The sequence below is a fragment of the Emydura macquarii genome, unplaced genomic scaffold, assembly GCF_026122565.2.
Source record: "Emydura macquarii macquarii isolate MOO-44397 ecotype Brisbane River unplaced genomic scaffold, CSIRO-AGI_Emac_v2 contig_2768, whole genome shotgun sequence".
NCBI lineage: Eukaryota > Metazoa > Chordata > Testudines > Chelidae > Emydura > Emydura macquarii.
In genome coordinates, this window is record NW_027132905.1 from 24,079,769 (window position 1) to 24,103,000 (window position 23,232).

At 42.7% G+C, this 23,232-nt stretch overlaps 1 protein-coding gene across 2 annotated transcripts in view; it reads right to left on the reverse strand.

Annotated features, from left to right (window-relative positions):
- SLIT3 (slit guidance ligand 3) overlaps window positions 1-23,232 on the reverse strand; it is a 676,405-nt gene that overhangs the window by 66,684 nt on the left and 586,489 nt on the right. For both annotated transcript variants that reach the window (XM_067566650.1, XM_067566651.1), the window contains exon 26: window positions 22,906-23,030. In XM_067566650.1, the coding sequence (XP_067422751.1) occupies window positions 22,906-23,030 (125 nt within the window). The remainder of the gene's footprint in view (window positions 1-22,905; window positions 23,031-23,232) is intronic.

Here is a 23,232-nt window from a genome sequence, read left to right on the forward strand (position 1 = left end):
TGCCAACGCCTGTCCTTCCTTGGCCAGATGCCTTGTAAGCCGAGGTGAGCACTGATACGGCAGTGCACTCTTTCCTTGAGGTGGCTGCTATCAGGGTAACTGAAGGAGCCTGTTCCTTGAACGGAATGCCCCTTCACACGTCCCGAGGAGTTATTCACCAGACTCAGGAGGCTCGGGCTTGCTGCTGTCGGGTTATTACTATTTTTTTTGGGGGGGGGAGGGGGGGTGCGGAAAGGAGGAGAAGAGATCATAGCCCGTCAGTGTATGAGCTGCCTGCTCAGACTGTATCCTGGGGCCGTGACTGAAGTAGCCTACGTGTCAGGCTAGATATCCTCACCGCATACGTGCAGGCCATACTATGCCCTATCCACTGTTGGCAACCTTTGGCAGTTGTCGGAGGGCGTTTGTGCATGTGACCCATCCTGAGGCACTCTGACCCTGAGCACGGCTGGGGAAAGAAGGTCTGGTCCGGGAAGCAAGCGGTCACGCCCATGCATTTCGTAGGCTGCACCTGAGTTAACGTGAGTTTTGTGCATTTACCAGCAGGACTCTGCCAGTCATAAGACGCCTGACCAACTGACGCTGCTCCGGGCTTGGGACCTGGGCCTGTCTGGGTGGACAAAACTCGTCAAGCGTGCAGCTATCCCTGCACGGCTTTCAGTAAACCCCGTTGGCCAGTAAAAGATCGCGGGGTAAGCCGTAAAGCATTAGAGGGGGTCACCCTTACGAAGTGGGGGAACCTTGAGGATGTGCGTCCCTGACATCCAGGGCGGCATACCAGGCTCCTGTTCCCACTACTGGAGCTGGGGGGACCATGCAAGACTTGAGCCCCTAGTTTGGTATTTGTGTGACGACATAGGTCTGTCACCATCCTCAAATCCCCCTTCTTTTTTCCCTTTTCTTTTTTTTTGGGGGGACGAGGAAGTACCTGGAGAAGGACCTCTTCTGCCATTGCCTCTGGGACCTCTCCCGCTGCTTCTGGCTGAGGCGGCCTCAACCTCCTGCCCTAACTCGTTGAGCTACCTCAGGGGCCCATTGGGCCAAATTCTGGCTCACCCAAGCCTAAAGGAGGATACAGACTAGGGCACTGCCCTTACGTTCACCAGCAGGAGGGCCCTTCCGATTGCCCCGTAGCCGAGAGAACGTTTACTAAGGGCCTAAGGAGCGATTCAGGGTGGGTGGTATTTCGTAGATCCCCTGACTCAGTCCCATTGCCCGTAGTTCACGAGACAGCCATGGCTGGCACCTCCGCTCCTGCTGTCCCTGGAGACCTGCCTGACACCTGAAGGTCTGTGGTGCGTAGCGGCCTAGGGAATGGAGCATGAGATCATGCAGCTCCGCTTCCATGCGTACAAAGAGAAGGCTGACCCGTCGACGGAAGAGCCCCTGATGTGCTTGCTGGACCTTTTCAGGATAGCCCGGGATTGCAGCTACTAACCTCCGGGCATGCCGATGGTGGAGGGAATGGCCCTGCCCACCGAATAGGCAGCAGCTAAGGGTGGCAGGAGCCCTTGTTATCTGGAGTAGAGCCCGTCTGCTCCGCCTATCCCCGTGGCCACCAGGGACCTGGGGTGGGGTGGTGAACAGTGTTCAAACCCCTTGGCTGGGCATAATACCTTTCACGGCTCATTTAGGCATCAGGGTACAGGAGGAGGGGGTTTGCCACAAGACCCTCACTACGTTGGGCACCCCTCTGTAGGCCAGCAAGGCTAGCACTCTGTGGAGCCCCTAGGTAACATATTAAAGGTTGTCTGACACCCCTTTTGCTCTTTCGCCTCCAGGGAGAGGCCACCTCCTGAGCAGCTCCCAGTGTGCCCTAGAAACAACCAGGGCTCGGGAGTGTGCTTCACCTGGCGGGGAGGGAGGACCTGCAGGCGGTCCCCACAGAAGTCACTGCCCGTGGGCCTGAGTCGTCATCCAAGGGTGCATGGTGTCCTTGTACTTAAGGCACTGAATGCATCCCTGAGGGGTTGACGGACCGTGGTCCCGTTCCCCCTCGGGAAACCCCTTAGGCCCCCATACAGCCATTGGGGTGACCATTGTCTTTGAGGCCATCTGCCTGGGGTTCTGGCACCTTCGTTGATGGTTGCTCCTCCAGGTACGCATCCCCAAAGGGACACTGAGGCACCATTGACAGACCACTGCTCAGGCTGCCCAAAGCCTCTTACTGTGTGGTATCGTCGCTGCAGAGAGCGACCCTTCGGCGATGACCAACTTGACTACCAGGTTGGTCGTGGGTGCCATGGCCGGAGCAGGGGTACAGACCATGCTCCGGCGAGCTGGGGTGACCCGAGCATCATCCCTGCACCGAAGAATTTTTGCCCTTTGTATGCATCTCGGTGCTGAGTCAAGCTCCAGTGACCAGCTGTGCCCGGCCTCGGTGCAGGGCGAACTCCTCGGTGCCGGTTTCGTCTCCGGCATCCGAGTTGGTGCAGCCCAGGTACGGGGGGCGAAACCTCGGTGCCGAAGCTGTCTCCAGCATTTGGGCTTTGCCTCAGTACGGGGTCAAACTCCTCGTTACCGCGTCTGTCTCTGGCATCTGGGGTTCATCGTTGCCTCGGCGCAGGGGGCGAACTCTTCGGTGCCGAGCCTGTCTCCGGCTACCGGGTTCTGCACTGCCCTAGGTCTTCGGTACCGAGGCTGTCTACGGTGACTGGGATCAGTGCTGCGTACTTGCTGGCAAACTCTTCGGTGCTGGAGCGGTGGGATGGACTTCACCCGCTGCCGGGGGGTCGAGAACGGTGTCAGGCGGGCGACTTCGCTCTCCGCCTCAATGCAAGTCCTGGGATGACTTCTAGGGGAGCGATCCTGCTCTACCCTAGGAAACTGGTCTGCAGAAGATGTTCCTCTGTGTGCCAGGGATCTCCTGAGCCATTCAGGGTCCCAGTGCGGGCTTCCCCCTTAATGCCAGCTCCTTCTCTCTCGTGGAGGTATGGGTGGCGATGGCGTTTGCAAGGCCAACAAGGCTCTTGCCGCCCTTTGGCCACCGAAGCTGATAAGTGCCGAGGGGCTCTCCACTCCTCGAGTCAGGGGAGGCTCCCTGGCTGGAGGCGCTGGCTCTGGCAGCGGGTCTCCGCGATCTGACCTCGGTGTGGATCAGTGCTCCACCCCGCCTGCTACAATGGTGCGAGGGAGTCAGAGTGCTTCCATCTCCGCGGTGCCATGTTGGGTCGGTGACGACGGTGCTCTCTGTACCGGAGGTGCGCTGGGTACCGCAGCAAAGCGGTTGGCTTGGAGCTGGCTCAGGGCTCCATGAGCAGGGCTTTCATGTGGATTTTCCCCAGAGACTGAAAGCCTTATCGATCTGTTCTCTTAGTTATGAAGAGCTTCCCCCCCATGCTTTAGGCAGTGGAGGTCAGATAGTGGGAAAGCCTTCCCGCCGGAGCGCATGGCTTGAAGCCATGACACCGGAGCATACCCGCTCCCGGTAAAAAAAAGGTCAGCTAGACTATCTTCAAGTGTCTAACTACCACTACAGCAGTTACTAATCTAACTAACTAACTAACACAAAAAACCTAGTTTAAAGTTTAAACACTGGGAATAAAGCGCTTGCAATGGAAGCGCAGGCAGTTCCAGTAACCGCCATAGGCGGAAAGAAGGAACTGAGGGGGCGTAGGGCCGGCAGCGCCTCATATACTGCGGCATGCACGCGGAGTTCCAGGAGGCACCAGAGCCAGCCCTACGGGATCTGCTAAGAGGAAAAAAGTTCCGGTAGCTGTGCACGGAGGCATGCACACACCTATAGTGAAATGGACATGAGCAATCACTCGAAGAACCACCTAGCTTCCATTTCAAAGTGTTCAGTGGCAGGTCTAATGATTGGTCTTTGGCTGGATTTAGGTTTGGTTAACTTTTTACACGCTGGTCTGCACTCCGAACAAGATGTATATGTAGATAAACAGCCAACCCCATTATCTTAACCATAATTCTGTTCTGTTGTCCCCAACGCCCTCTCTTTATTGTTCATCTTGCAATGTTCAGTGAGAATACAGGCCCCAGTCCTGCATTTGAGCGCCAGATGGGTGCAAGAGTCTGCACAACTGGATCCAACTGCAGGATCAGGGCCGGAGCTAGGAAGCTCACCAGGGCTGTTTCTATGGCAGTTTAAGTGCCGATGGTGCAATAAATGCTATGTAGATACAGTACCAACAATCCAAAACTGTTTCAGGCTTGCTCATCTTGAGATTGGTGCAGCCTCATCAGTTACAACTAGCCAGCACATTTTAGAAAACAACCTGTGATCACGAGGAACTATAGAGAAACTGTTGAATATGGCTGATAGCAGCTTTTTCTTCCCAATGGTCCTGATTCCATCTAGATTTGATCCCCTTCCCCCCCCCCCCCACATAGATATGAGTCCCACAAATGTTAATGAATTAATTCTCAACATCATGTGAAGTAGAGAAACATTCCTATTTTACAGATGGGAGAAACTGAGGCACAGAGAGAGTAAGCACCTTGCCCAAGGCCACACAAGTATGTCGCAGAAATGCGAGTTGAAACCACATTTCTTGAGTGTAAATCCATTGCTTTAGTCACAACCACCACCAATCCCAGTATTAGGCAGACAGGAAGATTCCCATTTGTTGTGCTTGTTTGTTCTTTCTCCAGGCCAAAAGGAGAAAGGGAGAACATCCGTCAGGATGCTCCATTTCTGAAGGTCAGGGAAGCAGGAGGCCCAGGTCCATAAAGCAGGAGCCAGACCTAACCAAATACTGGAATGACTGGGGACTACCAGAGCCCACTTCCCAAATCAATAAGAATGAGAGGACATGCTTTACCCAGGAACTGGCACAGGTATTTTCTGCTTCATAGATACCCAAATCTCTGCCAAACAGCTTGGCATTCTCCATTTGAATCTCTCACTCAAAAATTCTTGGGACGGGGGATGCTGAAAGCCAAGAGAAAAGCTCATGCGGCTTTTGCTTTGGCACCATGTGTTCCACAGTATTTACAAGATGCCAGCCACATCTAATATGCTGCCACCAACTGCAGTGTTGTCTCTGCTTTGTCCATCTGTATTGCAAATCCTACGTGCTCATCATGTCATCCCAATGAAGCTGGGATGATGCCGTGCTTAGTATTTCTCAAGTGTTCAGCACAAATGCTTTTCCATATTCCTGGTAAATGGAGTATTTTGTAGATGATTCAATACTGTAGATATCCTTTCAACTTCACATGTACTCTGTTCTCTTGGCATCAACATCTGAAACCCTCTGTGAACTGAGCATAGCAACAAGCAAAACAAAAAGTCCAGCGTTTATTTTTCAAAAAGTTCTACGCACACTCTCAAAACAGCCTTTCAAACATCACGTGTAATAAAACTCACATTACCTTTCATGCAACTATGCACATTTCCATGGAAGTTACCAGTGACTGTTAATAGAGATGCATGTTAAAATGAAAGCATCCCCTCCCAAAGAGTTTTCTAACCCCTCGTATCTGCACATGAAATCCTGATGAGTAGAGCCCAGTTTTCACTCCTTCACCACACAACCCTGGGTTTCAGCAGCCTCAGGATCCCTGGAAACTGAACAATGTTTTCTGCTGAATCAGGCTTTTAATCATAACATTAATTTGCTGTGTGACACTAGGTAAAGCAAAACCTCTGCCTCACTTCACCCATTTCTAAAAACTGGAATACCACTTGCCTCTCGCTGACCTCATGGATGTCAACTGTCTGTAATGCAGAGTTCTTTATACAGCAGGTGCTATGGAAATGAAATATTTTATTGTATACAAGTGTGTGGAAAACAGAGAGTAACAAGAGACTGTTTAAAATATCAGTATTGATTAAGCGACAGCTAATCAGGCCACTTTACTTCTGAATGAGAGAGTCCATAAAGGGGTTTAATGTGCTTTAACTTCACAGCTTAAATTAATGCATCTTAACTTCCCTGCATGTTCCCAAATAGACAAGCCCTAAAACATGCTGAAAACATCTTTCAAATAAACACTGCAAGTGTCTGGTACCAATTTACAATAAAACTGGCATATTTGGAAAAGATGAATTTCTTTAAGTGTCAAGCACCAATCCCCAACTCAGTTCATTTGCTCTTGAACTGGAGACAACTCTTTGACCTACATACTCTGAAAATCAATTATGTCTGCTCTCAAAAAGGGCACACACTGAACATTTGGTCCAAGACTGAGGGTGTATGAATTAAGCTGTAACTGGGATTAGAGGTGAAAGCTTTGCTTTCAAATACTTAGGGCCATATTTATAAAAGTACGTTGGTGCCGAAGTTTATAAATCTGGCCCTTAGACAAAAATAAAATGATTGTCTCAGCAATTCATGCCACTATATTGGAGGGTCCCTCTTTTGACTGTAACTCTATGTTTAGGGATTTGTAACTCTACTCTAAAAATTTTGTTGTAATCTGATGGTAAGGGAAAAGCATCAGCCTAGAGACATTTTCTTATGAGTTTTGCAGAACAACACCATGCCTTCCCTCCAAATATGTTTGCCCACTCCCAAAGAAAAGGGGAGGAACAACATGGATTTTGACAAAAAGTTCCTGCAAATAGCTAGGCAGAGATCACACAGGACCACATTTTGATTTTCACAAACACCTAAATCTGGAGTAACTCAATCTGCTCCAATTTTAGTAAAGTTGCTCCAAATGAACATTCCTGTGAATGAGCAGAATCTGGTCCATTGTGTTCAGAAAACTCAAGTTCTTTTAGTTCCAGCACTGATTTAAATAAATTGTACTAAATAGTGCTATGTACACGGGTTGTAAATCACGAGGATTGTATCAGATCCTGCACTCAATTACTGACCTGTACTTATAACATTTTCCAGGATCAAATTCATCATAACAGCAAAAAGCCAGGAAGAATTGGCATAAACCAATGGAGAGTTGGGCACATAGGGCAAAGAGAGATTATGTGAACATATGTTTGATGAAAAAACACATTTGCTTTGATAGTATTTTGACCATTTAAATTGGTTGCTATGAACTTCCTCAATGTGGAAAGTGCATATTTGTTTGTGCAAAGGTTTGTGACATACAAGTTCACCTAGCTATCTGATATTTTGGAGTTTCCCCTACCTACTTCTAACAGAGTCAGCCAGTCACAGATATCCCTATTAACTGATCATACCCCAGAAAGAGGGTTTCATCCTACACTACTGAAATCATTGTGAATTTGATCCATTAGTTCAATGGGTGCAGGACCGAGTTCATAATGAAGAGACAAAGATAAAGTTAAACCAATAGTTCCTGGACAATCCATAGTCAGAAATATGTTTGCAAGTAGTATCTGAACAATTACAAATAACAGAGAAAAGCAGTTTGTTTTGCACATAATTCATGTACAAAAAGAAAGCCAAAATTTGTCAAATCACTGGCTATAAATTATTTCTCCAGCTCTACAATAAATAATAATAATAATACCTAACACATTGCATCAGTAGATGTCAAAGCACTTTAAATGATCATTATCCCTATTTTACATATGGGGAAACTGAGGCACAGAGCAGTGATGTGATTTGACCAAGGTCACCCAGAAGGCCCAGGACAGAGCAGGGAACAGAACCCAGGACTCCACCCACTGGGCTGCACTAACAGTCATAACCACTAGGTAGCTATCTTTTTCACATGAGCTAAAAATAAACTAGGGCCCTGCTGATACAGAGGCTATTATTACATATTATAATAAATATTTAAGGAAGTCATCTCATACTATCTATATGTCATTAACTGGGAAAATACTGCATAAATATTCCATCAAGATTCACTCAATATTTTAAATTAACTTGATTTGCTTGTGCCATTAACCCCATTGAATTAACACCCTGCAAATTTGTCAATTAAGTTTTAATAGCACAAATATTCATGGAAAGTGAATTTCAAAGCTCACATAGGAATTTGCAGAAACTAAACTTTGAATTTCCACCTGTGAGTATTTGCATCACAAGTGCTTGAGCACTGATCTAATCTGACCAATCACCACCAACATGCACAAATCAACAACAATATACCCCAAAAATGCCTCACATTCATGTCATGGAATTTTCAGAATTTTACAAAACTATCAAGTAGTTGTGGAAAATAATTGAGAAAAACAGTTTACATATATTCTCTGAGCAACAGGCTAAATAGACTGGATATGTTATTCACTGAGAATTATTCATTTCTCTAATCAGTTTTCCCCTTAAGGGAAGGAACATATCCGACTCACAGATTAAAGCCACTGGAGTTATTTTCCTATTCAGCTTTTTGGAGGAGATTTACAAGAACAAGAATCTTGCATCATGTTCTAAAAGCTGCAAAAATTAGGTATGAAACTTCAATAGATTAACTGATAAACCACCAAATATTATAATTCTCTTATTTACTTCTCTTAAGGCAACTCTTATTGACAAAAAGGACCTAATTCTGATCAGTTAAACTAGAGTAAGAATGGAGCAATTGCATCCACTTCATTGGAATGACTCTGTATTTATACTCTATAACAGAGATCAACATTTGGATTAAAGATTGTCACCCATTGAAAATGTGGAAAAAAATCTTTGAGATTATTTTATCACAGAAGACTTTACATACCACTTATTAGTGACGCCAGAAAAAAAGGAAAGATATGCTAGGTAGCCACTATCTATTGAAAAGTAAAGTTACAAGACGTACTACCGACTTCTTATGTTGTTCTAGAATGAAATATTAGAATTATCAGTATAAAAGGATGAAAACCTCCATCGCCCTCCCGGTTGATCTGTGCTGTGTAACATTAATCATTGCTAAATCATGCTGAGTGTAAAGGTTATTGAAATGTTATCAGATACCTCATTTTTCAAGGTGCAGAAAGTGATAAAACAAAAGGCGTAAAATGATTATTCCATGTTACTAGGAGAAAACTTAGTAATTAAGAGACATTTTGTAAGTTCTAACTTTGTAATTAAGAGACATTTTCTGTGGCTGTAACATATGGTGACTCAATTCAACAAAAGATCATTTTGTAAAAAGCAATGGCAGACCTCAGAAAACAGCAATGACAGGGAGCCAAGGAGATTTTTGTGCTCCCATGGAAAGGGACTAAAGGAACTCTGAGCACCTGGGTAGGCAAAAATCAGAGCACAAGGAGACGAGCAGAAGATTAAACAGTTTTCAGTACCCACTGTCCTTTTTGGCCCTCTGAATAGGAAGCGCAGCAGGCTCCACACCTGTAGAGTCACAGAGGCCCACAGGGCTTCCATGAGTTGGCAGCCACAGAGATTTTTTTCTGCGTGATGGGAGCCTTGTTCAGTAGCTAACATTCTTTGTGTTGGAAGCTGATAAAAAAAATCACTCTTGGAAAATGACTGCAGGAGAAAGAAAAAGTGTTGCACACAAACGCATAGAAATTGTTAACTTTTCACCCTATGTTATTCCTATTAATAGATTTTGTTGAGGCAGTCTATGGGCAGAACAGATGTCACCATTTTCATATATTTAGTGTAGATACTACACAAAGCAATTTCAGTGATAGAAAGTTTGACGTAAGATCTAGGAATATTATTTAATCGTTTTAAGTATCTTAACTCTCTAAATATCGCTAGCACTTCCTGAGAAGTCAATACACCAAATCACTCAATTGCAAAAACACCATTTTGAAAATATAGATATTCCAAAATATCAATATACCCCCTCCACCACAAACAACCTCACAAATGCCAGTGCACTCAACTTACTGATGTTCTGAATAAAACCCAATAAACCAGCTTTACTCAATAAGAAATGACTAAATAAATCCTTTACTATATGATAAACTTAAAGGGCCATTTACAAGCGGCTAAATCAAAATATAAAACTATCTTTAAGTGTTTATCTGTCCAGGAATGCCATCCTAAAATAAAATATCTACTGGCTTTAATAGTTTAGTGTCCTGCTGCTGTGAAATTAAGGAAATATGGACACTGTTTCCCTTCCAAAATGTATATCCACTATTAATGCATGACTCCATTCCTTAGCCACAACTAAATAATAAGGGGACCCCAAGTTTCTTAAACCCATTTTCAGAGCTGTACTGATAGCTGTGACATTACTGATGATTGTCCCAGTCTTGCAATCATATTTGCATGGGTCAATGGAACTCTGCAAAGGCATAGTGGTCTGTCTGCATTGATAAGATTTCAGGATCCGGATGTAGGTGGTTTGCATACAAGGAGGTAACTAAAAGAAGGCAAAACCATGTTTGTTTTTGCTTTATAATAACTACCTCTGGTTTGATGGGGTGAGAGAAGATGAAATAATCTGTGCACAAATAAGTGGAAAAGAAACAAAAGCCCTTTAGAGAAAGGCAGGTTAATTTCAAGCTTCTAAAAGGATATTGAAAAAAGAAAACATGCACAGAAGAATGATGAATATAACAGCTTCCCTTTAATAATTACATGAGGTAAACACAATCTGTAAATACAAATTAAGAGAAGCAGGAAGAATTTTACACAGATGACTAAGAAAACATGAAGGGATGAAGTCAGCTACCCAACCAATGCACTTAATTATAAGTTTGGTAGAAAAAGACTATCATGAAGTTCTGTTTACAACTGTAACATTTCAAAGCCCATCATTATAAAGGAAACCAACATTTATAAGATGAGAATGTTAAGAGAAAGCAAAACTTAATGAAGTGTGCTGTAAAACTAAAAACAAACCATTTAAAAAATCCAGCATATCACCTTATTATGCAAACTGCTACACAAATGAAACTGAGGGACAGCTACACAAAGGGAAATATATGGATTGCTACATCCATATCTAGCGTAATGAACCTAAACCAGCTGCACATCTGTGTAAAGAAACCATCTAGATCTCAACAAAATAATTACTGATGTTACAGAAATGGAGAATGAAACTAGCTTTGAAATATCTGATTACTTTGATGGGATAGATATAAAAAAGACCATCAAAAACCACAGCCTATTTACTGTACCATTCTCTCCCACTCCTATTTTACCACAGAAACCTCTTGTCCTGGGAGGTAATATACATAAATTGCTGCCTGAAGTTGAGGTCACTCAGATCTGTCTCCTTTTTGGCCGATACAGGTGATGCAGTTTCTTTGTTTATCCTGTACCTGGCCAAACATAAGATGGCTAAGGCTCAATCAAGATAAAATGCAGATGATGTTAGCTGGCAGGATTAAGTAACTAGAAGCCTCAGTAGGGTGCATGTCTGATCTATCTGTTGGAGGCATATATACAAATCCTTTGACAAAGTAGATACTTTTGGACCTGATTGCTCTTAGATTGTAAGCTAGAAGCAGTGCCTCATACAGATTTTGTTCATCTGTGCTTTGCAAATGGGCTGCCAATGCACACTTTGCAAAATAATTTGTGCCTTTGCCCCTGTGACACAGGTAGACCAGGTGCCAGCTCATGCCAAGGCCACTAGGCCTCACTGAACACTGACAAATGCATAACTGGAAACCAGTCTGGCTAACCTGTGTGTGTGATCATTGTTAAAATAGATGTTAAGTTGGTAAGAACATGTTTAGACTTGATGAAATGCTTGTAGGATGCTCTATATATTGATCTCACTTATAGCCTCTGTAGTCCATGGCATAAAATTATACTGAGTGTTTGCATTATAAATCTCTGTAACTGCGTAGCCCACCAAACAGGAAAGAAGCATTAATTCGTGTAAAGTGCTGGTATTGCAGACAAGAAGGCTCATTGAAACCACATGAGCAATTGTGAAACATCAAAGGACAAAGATTTTGTTGATAGCCTCCCCCCCACCCATGAAGAGGAGACAGGCGCCACACTTGTTCCATCCATTTGAACTCTCGGGGAAGGGAATAAAAATGCCTGATGAGAAGAAGCTGTAAAATGTTGCGGCTTGGAATTTGGTGAGGGCAATATTTCTAAGCGTAAGCAAGGGATCCCCAAGCTGCTTGGTTTGGATTAGCAAAAGGAAATATAGTGCTTGCATATTATAGCAGCTACTATTACCTTTTGTAACCTAAGACTGTATCTCATTTATGTGTGCACGTTTATCTGCTTTAACTTTGTAAATAACTCTGAGGTACTCTTGGCCTGGGATAACTGAGAGTAACCGGAATACTGTTGTTGATTTTTGGTGTAAGGGACCTTCTATCACAAAGGCAGGCTTTCCGGGATGGCAAGAAAGACCAAAGCACCCAAGCGGAATGGGTTAAGGCTGTTACAATGCTTTAGGAATTCACACTTGGTACTTGGCTGGTGAAGTTTAATTATAGAACACACAGCCAATTTTGCATTTGTGTCCTGTTCCTGGACAGTCTGCCATGAGATTGGCACTCATGCTTGTGAGCTACTCTAGACAGCTTGACAGCCACCTCCAGGTTAGATTACTGCAAGTGATAATGAATTAACTCTTTCCTTGGTAACCTACCCCAGGATTGATTACCCTCAGTGTTAAAAAGTTTCATTATATGATTGTTAATAATCCAATACTTTAATTTATTTAATGTGAGAAAAAATTTCATTCATTTCTAGTTTTGGTCACATCCTCAGAATTGGTTTGATCTCACCTGGACCAGTTCATTCATACATTTTTGGGTGCTGTGCACAGAGTTGCAGTTTTGTTGACACAGCAACCTAACCTAAACCCTGCCCACTATTGTTCAAATACAATGAGAAATACTACATGCTGAAGGCCACAGAAGGTGGTTTAAGGAGAGGAGATCAGTTTAGGCTTTAGCCTCTGAAAACTTTCATAGAATTGGTGACTGTAGTAAAAATGCAGAGAACTGTTACTGTCTTCAAGGCTGTACCTTCTGCACCAGTTTGGCTTCCTCTGGCATCTGATTAAACAATAATTGGGCATGGCAGCAGCACTTTTTAGTGACTTCCTTGTCCTTTTTAATAAATCCCATTTGTCAATTTATAGTAAATTAGGCCAACTCTGCTCTCTTAAGCCTCATTTTATTTTAATAAAAAAGATTTATGATCCTCTAGGGTATACTACATCTTCCATTATCTTTGTAGCTAGTAATCAAGATTATGTCCGTCAAAATCAAGGGGCAAGGATTTGAGATATTATTAAAAATATTCTGGCTTTGGTGCCATGAGTATGAAATTTGATTCTCAATGGATGCTTGAGGTTTATTTGTCAATAATAAACATTACTGTATATTTCTGATTGCCTTATAGACCTCTGCTTACACAAGCACACTGTATTTCAATGCTCCTTATGGGTAAAGGACTTCTGGGCTTTCAATCAGCAGGAAGAAGAGGTGGCACTAGTCTACCACATGAAAAATCCACATCCTGTGCTAATGGACAGGAACCAATCTCCATTAATCCAATGTTGGAACCTCTGGAATACTTCCAGAAATTTAGCTACTTAAAATGTGAACCAAAATCCTAGTTCCAATTGAAAAGAAATCTTTAGAGTACCCTAAAATATCCTATTATAATTGTTTCCAGGCTTATAGTATTCGGACTACAGCAAAGATGACAAAGGAGGGCTTAATTAGAATTGCAGAATTATAATGCAAATTAAAAAAAGAAAAAGAGGAAAATTTTCTCGTCTCTTTCCATTAACATACTGGTCTTAGGTGCTACTTCTAACAGCAGGTATAAATCATTTTCAGGCGAGAATGTGGCTTTCAAGATGACAATGTCTCTTTGAAGTGTTACCGATTTCCTCCAAAAAAGTTGTGAATCAGACCATGCAACAACATCATGAAAGACCAAGTGTGACACAAGCAATTGCCATATATAATATTTGGGTACTGCCATGCCCCGTGGCTGAAGTAAGGTGGATGGGCACAGTTAAGTCAGTTGGGTTAAATGGTTTGAGAGAGAGTCGGTAACAATAAAAACAACTGAAAAGACAACCACTTTTTATTCTCCTTTTAAAACCAACAATAACAGTAAAAAATCAATATTAGAGCATTTTGTTCTGTGGAGGTCACATAACCACTAGGCACCTAGCATGAGAGGAGCCAGCGTGGCACTTAACATTGGCTTATTCCAGTCTCACAGATCAGGAGCCAAAATACCGATGTTTAATGTTGTGCATTTAGGCCTCGATTCAGCAAAGCTCTTGAGTATGTGAATAACCCTATCCCTCTTTCACCAAAGCACTTAAGCACAGGTTTACCACAGAGACTCTCAGAGGTATAAGGAGGAACAGACTCCAGAGAGAGCAGTGAGGCAAGTCTCTCTGATCTCCACATGGCTCAATGACTGAGACTGTGAGACCAATTGGCAAGGACTGATAGAATGCAAGAAGCTTTGATATACCTGTAACTATTGTGCATGGGCTTTGTTTAAATGAGCCGAACACCTGTTCTGAGACGAGGTATGGCATGGCACTGTTTCTGTTCTATAGGAGGCAATGCACTCTCACTTTCTAATGAAAATTATTTTCTCTACAGCCTTAGATTGCTTATAGCAAATTCACGCTAAGCCATCCCAAGGGAAGAGAAAACAAGTAATTAATCTCTGAGGAGAGGTAACAAGCTTAAACTCTGCACAGGTTTTCAGACAGAAAGACACAGGCTAGAAGGTCGTGTCCTATGAGGTGCAGTCAATGCCAGAGCTGCACAGGAACAGCCGAAGGGTAAAAGAAAAGAGCCAATCATGAAAGGCTTTAATAACAAGGAGGACTGTCTGATTTGACGGACGGCTTCAGTTGGGTGGCTGGCGGGATTGAAGAAAGATTAACAGTTAAATACATACAGCCTGATTAAGCAGGGACATAGCTGTCTACAGATACCTGAAGGACAAGGACACCAAGGAGTGAGAGACATTACTTAACATAATAACAAGGCGTATAACTAGGAGTGAAAGGATGATATTAAGAAAAGGAAATTCAATTTGACATTAAAATACACTTCTGAGAGTGAGATTTATTAGAGTGTGGAATGGGAAAGGAAAAGGGTGGAAGCTTTATCTCTTTGGACACTTAAAACTAGGCTGACCATTAAATGTGCAATGGCGAACAATCCTGCATTGGCAGGGGACTCTTTATTTCGATTCTGGGTTATATCACTAGCTTAGCTTCTGACTCTTTAATTTATTTAAAGTTACCTTTATTTGGGGGAAGTATTATAGCTCATCCCTTTTTCTTGATGCAGCACTGAACAATCACAGCCAATGCCTCAAATTGCTCAACATCCGCTTTCTCACTGCCCTAGAGCAAATGGAAACATTTCCTCAGGTTTTGGCTTCATTGTTAACAGCCTTCATTAGGCCACAGCACAATGCATCACTGTGCTTTTTACAGGGCTCCTGGTGAGTATGTGCCTGCCTCAGCACCCTCAGCCAGCAACTGTGGCCTGTAATCCTTCCTTAAATCTTTCATTTGTATATTCTTGTGGATGTAAATCCTCACCTTTCTTAAACCTACGGTAGCAGGGAAAAAGGATCCCTCCACAAATCAGCTAAGCGGTGCAGAGTTACATCTTGGGAAGCCTAAATAAATCCTTCAAGTGTGAACAGGAGAATGGTGCACTTTCCCCTTCCATAGTCTTCCTGTTTTAGGGGCATCAGAATAAATTATAGACCCCTGCTGCTGCCCCATGTCTTTTCCTACAAAATCCATACACACAAGGAGCTCTTATTTTAGAGGGCCACCCATTACTGCTCCCTTATCTCTCAACCTCTGTGGCTTTCCCCTCTATCTTACAGAGAGCAGGAAGCACTTCCCACATTAACTGATAATTATTCTAAGTAGTGTAGCTTCACCAAAAAAACCTCATGCCTTCTAAGGATGGCATCACAGTGAGGATGGGAATCTAGTTTGCTAAGACAGAATCGCCTAACAGCAGCAATGTTTCGCTGCACTGATTTTTTTCACACTAATCAAACTTGGCAAGGGACTAGCATTCCATTGTCTTTCCCCCTACCCAGACACTGTTAATGGAAAGAGGCCCAGATAGGATAACATGTAAAGACTGAGATGTTTGAACTCTCCTTCATATGTGGAAGAGGGCAGGCAAGATTTAAGTTCAAGAGTTCCTTCCAAATTTCTCCTCTTTCTGGAATTCAGACTGAGGGATTTTTCTTGCACCGACTGAGGAATGAGGGATTTATGCACATATGTTAATAGAGCCAAAGAAATAAAAGCAAGGAGTTGTATTCCCAAACGGTATAGTCTAAGAAATTAGAGCTGACATATAGTCTCATACAGCGGACATATATCATGAGCCAAATTCTGCTCTCAGTTACACCGATGCAAAACTCAAATCATTCAAATCAGTATAACTGAGGTTACGGTTTGACGCATTGCACAGACTGTTAACCACAGGTAGGAGACAAACGTTAGCAAGGAGATGGGTCTTGAATTCTGATCTGAATATTGTCTGAGTTGGCCATCGAGTCTGATCTCCTTAGTTAAAGTATTCCAAAACAAGCTCCTAGTAGAGAGAATGCTCTGCCCCAGTCCCCGAAAGACTTATACAGGATTTTTCCAGTTACATAACCCTCATGAAGCATAGCTGTTTGGTGAATTATAGATGCAATTTATCCCTCAAGATAGTCAGGGGTCAACACATTTAGGACTGTATAAATTAAGACATTAACTTTAATCTCAATCAGGAATAAGTAGTATTTGTGGAGCAACATTGTGATGAACTAACACTAGCCTCAGTTGCTTAAGAGGTGTGCTGTAGTAGTTGCATCTGCTAAGTAATGATCATCTTAAACCTCAGGGAGATTTGCAATAGCCGAACACTGAGGTGATGAAATCACGGGTCAGCCACACACAGATCTCGGTTCCATTTTATCCAAACCACCAAAGCTCTAAGAGGCAGTGAAGCGGGAAGGGGCAGTTATTCCATTAAATATTTTCATTTGGCTTTATTCTTACATATTGAATACAGCACAGCATGTATTTTAAACTCTTCCCCTTTTATTGAGCTACTCCCTTAATTTGGGGTGGGGGAAGTGTGATTATTGTTTAATGAAGATGATTCTCCTTCACACATTCCTGGCTAAGCTCGCTATCAAGGGAAATTATTAAAAAGAACAAATAAAAGACCAGCAAGTCATGCATGTCTAATGATGTCATTATCAGAATGTAGAAGGCCAGAATATACTTACTGCTAGCATCATGTTCCTCTGGTTTTGGTAGTATTACTTACTTTATTTATTTATTTATTTACTTATATATTACTTTTTCCAATAACCTCCCAATTCTCAATTTGATTATTCTATTTAACTATAATTTAGCCATGACCTCTTTACTGTCTATCACAGTAACTGTGTAAAAAACTTACTCAATAGGTTATGTGAAATAAAATCATGCCATTATCTCCATACATATGAGTCCATACAGTCAATACAACTCAGCATTTAAAGGCGGAGAAAAGTAAGCAAGAAAGATTTCAGAATCTATTTTATAGTGATCCATCTTCAGACGGACAAACATCCTACAAGTGAAGGGACAAATATTTTTTAAATGATGGTATCGATGATGGAGAAAGGAGAAATTATGTATAATATCTAATGCATAATATAAAAGCCTAATATGTCATTTGTTTCAGTGGAAGTTGTATAAAGTGAACTTCAATTAAATAGCTGCATGTTAGCTGACATCATGATATCCTGAAGTTATCCCAAGTAAATCCTGCTAGTCTCCATAGGTGGCACTCTTACACTATTTGCTGGTTATAGTCTAATGCTCTTCAAAGGAAAGAATCTTGAAGGCAAGATCTCCTATATGGCTTATGTGTTACAAACACATTCATTACTCAACATGAGGAGAGAGCAGCAGCAGAGGTAACTATCAGGACTTAGTTTCCCCCATTTTAAAGCTGGCATATTTCCACCCTCAAACAGATTTGTCTGTCCCACAAGCCTGCCAGCTCAGATTTAGAGTTTGAACAATTCATGAGCTACCTCACTTTTAAACCCAGCCTAAAATATGCAGTGTTATACACAAGAGACATTGCTAACCAACTTTACGCGTGCATTTCAGAGGGAAAAAGGACTTCAAAGGACACCAAATGTAGCATTCCTGGTGTAATGGTAACAATGGACCAGATTTCAATGTAGTAATGTAAAGAAGATTACAAGCCTACTGCTTCCACTGCCATTCTATCTACAGCAAGTAGAAGAAACTCTTGATACCATAAGCTGGTTGGCGATTAGTCACTTGAACTAAATTTTCTGCTAAGCAGCACACTGTGCTTTCAAATAGCCCCATGAATACTGAAACTGCAGATAAGTTAATACCCCATTCAGGGATACCGTGTACACTTCAGCTCCACTGAACGAGACTATATGTGAAATAAGGGTGGTTGGTGTTTTTTTCCTTCCAGTGATACACTCCCTCACACAGGATTTTCTCCAAACTTACATCAAACAAGGAAAAACAAATGCCGTGAGGGAAGATTTAGGGCAATTTATCAAGATCTGGGAAATAGCTTCCAGATGGATGGAGCTGTTTGGTGCTGGCTGGTGAGAAGGAAGCAAGGTATTGTTATTGAATTAGCATGAATCTCTGGTGGAGAACAGCTTGGTAGAAATAGAGAGCTCCCTTCATATGGTTTACATTTGGACCTGTCAAATTTTACTTTTACTCAAAAACCCATGGTAAAGATGCAGGGTTCTTTTTTACTTATTAAATTTTCCCCAAGTCTCCCTGTACTAGTTACTAGTCAGTATTTTTAAGCTGTCTGCTTTGTTTTAAATGCCACACCTGGGTCTGTTCAGGCTTTGCTATGCTTGGATGAGTGTTTGGTACTTGCAAGCTCAAAAGCGGTTTTGTATCAGACCAAGTTCACACACTGAATGTCACCTGAGAATGAGGGTCAGCGAGAGAGAGAGAGAAGGAAAGCTAAACTTTCTAGAAGGTATTTAAAATAAGTCACCTCAAGAGCTTATCAAAATGTTTCTAAGTAAAGTTGAAGCATTCTGAGGTCTAGTGTACTGTAAAGAAGGTTTGCTGGTATAGCTACAGATGTATACCTATATTAGCAAACCCTCCTTTTATAGCTGCAGCTTTTAGCAGCAAAAGAACTGTATCGACACTCGGGCTTTTGCCAGTATAAAATATGGCAAAAAACCCACTCCCTTAACTGACATTATATTACCAGTGACAGTTTCTAATATAGACCTGGCTCGATTCACAGACAGCTACTCCACAACATGTGTCTTTTAGCATGAAGCATACAAAATATGAATGCATAAATCTATATATTCTCCAGTGAGCATGGATCAAAGTTATTTACTTTCATTGACATTACCTCAGCAGTCTCCCAGTCTTGCTTTCAATAATTTAGGTGGTTTGGGGTTTTTTTGCATACCATATTCAAAATGACCACCCTGACTCTTAGTGTCCTACTGACACATGGAGACAAGATAGCCACAGATTTCCCTAATACATAGTCAAACTTTTGTCAGAAACTGCTGCTTCTGACTGATTTCAACATCCAAAGGATGCCCCCAAAGCTATTTGTGTATGTAGGGAACAATGGTTCTCCAAGATAAACTGGGTGATAGTAAATAATAGCTACAAATAATAAATATAAATTATATCCCTCTCCCGCAATAAGATTTTCTTGGTTCGCTATCTGATCTTGGCTTTTCTATCCTGAATGTACGAGAGCCAAGAAACTAACATCAGCCACCACCACAATGAATCTTACAGTTTATTGTAGCTCATTCCTCTCAGGTTAGGACTACACTACACTTATAGCGGTGCACAGAATACGGACACCACATGCCCATCCAGCATGGGTATAAACAGAGGTGTAGACAGTGACCCCGCTGCTTAGGCAAGTAGAGTAGAGTAGAGTGCTCTATATGTCTGTATCCTAGGGTGTGTACCCTAAATGTCTCTCTACATCCCTAAGCAGTGATTCCTACATCTATACTGCTATTTTTAGCAGTGGAGTGTCCATTGTCTCCCTGCTGCAGTGAAAGACTCTGGCTGCAGGGAAAGGTCTGGCAGAGGGGAGGCAATAGGAAAAGGCTCTGGCAGCTTCCCACTGCCTCCCCCCCGCTGGAGCCTTTCACTGCTATGCATAGCAACACACCTCAGTGTGCATGGTAGCTACCCATGTAGCTACCTGTCCTCTACATGCTGCTGCAAGTGTGGACAAGGTCTCCCAGAGGCTCCGGTGAGATACCACTAGGGAAGATTGTTGTGCAGACACCTGTACTTTATGTTGTCCAAGGCAGCCAAAGTCCAGTTCAGCCTGTTACAAAAATTGTTTGTGAAACTCAGCAAAAGCTGGAGACAAACAGACTGGTACAAACTGGATTTTTTATGTTAAAAGAATTGTGATAAGGCACCTTGTAGAACCACAGGTTGATATGCTGATGAGCTGAAAGATTCTAGAAACGGGAGGAAATGTTTATAGCTGAAATCACTAAAATGTGTTTCAATTGGTTCATCATGAAGGGATGAGGCTGCTGCCCTTTCTTGGACATTGTGCATCTGGGAGTCATTCCATAGGAGTAGGAGGACAGGTGGATTAGAAAGAGGGAGTTTTCCATCACGGCTCCCATCTCCTGGGACCCCAGGATCCATTATGACACTATTGAACCTTCTCCATCCCAATCCTGAAAGGGCCAGAGTGGGCCAGAGAGAGGGAACCAATAACATCACCACTCTCAGCTTGCGCTAGGTCCTAAATAGCACTTGGAATGTGAGCCTTGGGTTTCTGCTGTCACCCCCTCCATCACGTGTGTTTTTCCTAGCTCTCTTTTTTTTTTTGCCTTTTGTGTAATAAAACAGCCAAAACTGCATTTTTGCAACACTGCTATGTGCCAGCGACCAGTGAGGTAGCTAAAAGCAAATCCCTACCTTGTCCAAAGTTGGACCAAGATTGCCAGGCCTCACAGTGCCTGATAAGACTGTACGCTGGGCCCCTTGTTTCTCCAGCAGCAAGGCTACAAGTAGGAGTCACCATCAGAGATGACAGCAGTATTTTCTATCTTTGCTGTTCTTTATTGGGCCTTTGTTGGTGAGTGTATATGTTTTATTTTATCTTGCAGGGAACAGGAACAGACTTCAACAACATCAACAGCAGCTCCAGACCATTTCAATTAATATTTTCCCCCCAAAAAGAAAATTAATAACATCTTTAATAACATCTGAAAGACTGACAAACAAGGAGTTTTCCTTATCAAAACTCTCTATAGCTAAAGAGAAAGGAAATAAGGCAGATTGTTAAGAGGAAAGCTTTACTTAATCCTTCATGTTTCAAATGTTTTAACTGTTTTCCATTCTTTTTCTGTATCGTTAATAAAAGGTTAAAAGTGGAAGTCACCAGATCACACTGAACTGTTCAGTATTGTAAGAGTGAACAATGTTTTCATTAACATTTTATCCCTTGTGGGCCAGAGACACCAGCTTTTCAACACAACGGAATATAGCCAGTGATTGATGCAACCTGCCTCTTAATTTAAAAGGGACGCACCATCCCTGACATGTCTGAACATATGATTATTTGTATTATTTAATTTTTATATTTTAAACCCCATAACTATTTGCACCTTTTCCCTTGTGCTACCCTTGATATTTACATTAAGCTCCTACTGATCTCAGTGGAAGCTGGGAACCTAGATAAAAGGCAGTATGCAGCCCTAAGTTTAAAGGGCACATTCTTCTTATGAGGTATGATTAACAGAGGAAGTTCTACACCAGCACTGAGGAAACAGTGTCGCTAAATGACTGAATTTTCCAATATGCTGTACTGGAATTGATAGTAAAGTGTTTTCTCTCTCTTTGATACTGCTACGTGTTCTATTACTAAGGATAATAGCACTTCAGATTTATAGTATTTTCAATATGTGAGAACAAACATTAATATTCACAACTGATTTGAAAGCATGTTATTGGGCCCAATCACTCAACACCTCTGTACAAAATGGGTATCAATTAGTGGCTACCAGATAGGAATGTCTCCATTATATCAGCGGTGACAGCTTACATTCACTTGTCACAGGCGCACATGATTATACAAGGTGCAACAATGAAAAATTAGGCCCATTATCCCAATTTGTAAGAGAAAGACAGATTACATGACATAGTCAAGGCCACACAGAGTTAGTGGCAGAGCCAGGATCTAACATAGACCTAATTTCTAGCCTCAGACTTCTTCCCCGAGGCCTGAATGCTTCAAGAGTGGCTGTTTTGGTGCTGATGTTAAAAATGAAATCAACTTGCTCTTTTACATTCTCACCAGTATATATAAAGTTTAAAGAACAAATACATACATTAAATGGAGTAACCATCTGTAAGCTGTGTGCAGTTGAAAGACACAACCTACAGTGGTTCCCAACCTTTTTGAGTGAAAGCCCCAGTACAGTGTAAGACTAGTTAAAACATGCGCTGCCCCTCCCCTCGTCCCACCCCTTCACCAGCCATAAACCCTATAAACACACCATGAGAACAACAACAACACTAAATTACATAATAATAAATTACTCCTATCTGAGTAAGAAACTAAGCCTTCCCTGCTTAGTGCAGCTGCCACCGCATGCCCCATGTGGCCCCGCCTCTTCCCAGCCCTCATGGACTGAGGATAACGGAGGCGGGCTCTGGTGGGTTGGCTGGGGCTGCTCCAAGCTGCCACCAGCGTGGGGATGCTCCTCTCCAGCCGGGCGCCTGGCCAGTGTGGGTCTGGAGGGGGGCTGCTCCTCCGCTCTGGCCGGCGCAGAGCTCGAGGTGGGCTGTGCCTAGCCAGCGTGGAGCTTGGGCAGGCTGCTCCTCTGCTCCAGCTGGCGCAGAGGTCAAGGCTACTGTGCCCAGTGCAGAGCTCAGGGGGCTAAATGACCTCAATATTACTGAAGACTCATGGAACTTCCAGAATCTTTGCTCCCCTCCCCCCCCCACCCCTGGTTGGGAACCGTTGACCTTCCTGAGCAAGGGATTTTTGAGTTTAGTTGCCTGTACAATTGACCCTTCATGGTACAACAGTGAAGAAGCCAGCTGAAAGCTGCAAATACTATGTGACTTTTAATATTATATTCATACCTTGAAACCGAAGGGACAAGTACACCGATAGAACTCCACTGGATCACTGTTGCACGTCCCATTGTTCTTACATGGACTGGAAAGGCAAGGGTTACATTTGGACACAATGCTGATATCTACCAGTCCTGCAAAAATAAAAATGAAAGTGTAGCTTATTAATGGAAAATGTGGATTGCAAAATTCATTCTTAGTTCATGTACAGGATTCTTACAGACACTGACACTGTGTTTCCTGTGCCCTGCAGTAACAATAGTAAGTGCCACCCTTAAAACTTCATGTTATAATATTGAATCACCAGGGATTAATTCAAATTTTAAATACTTCAAG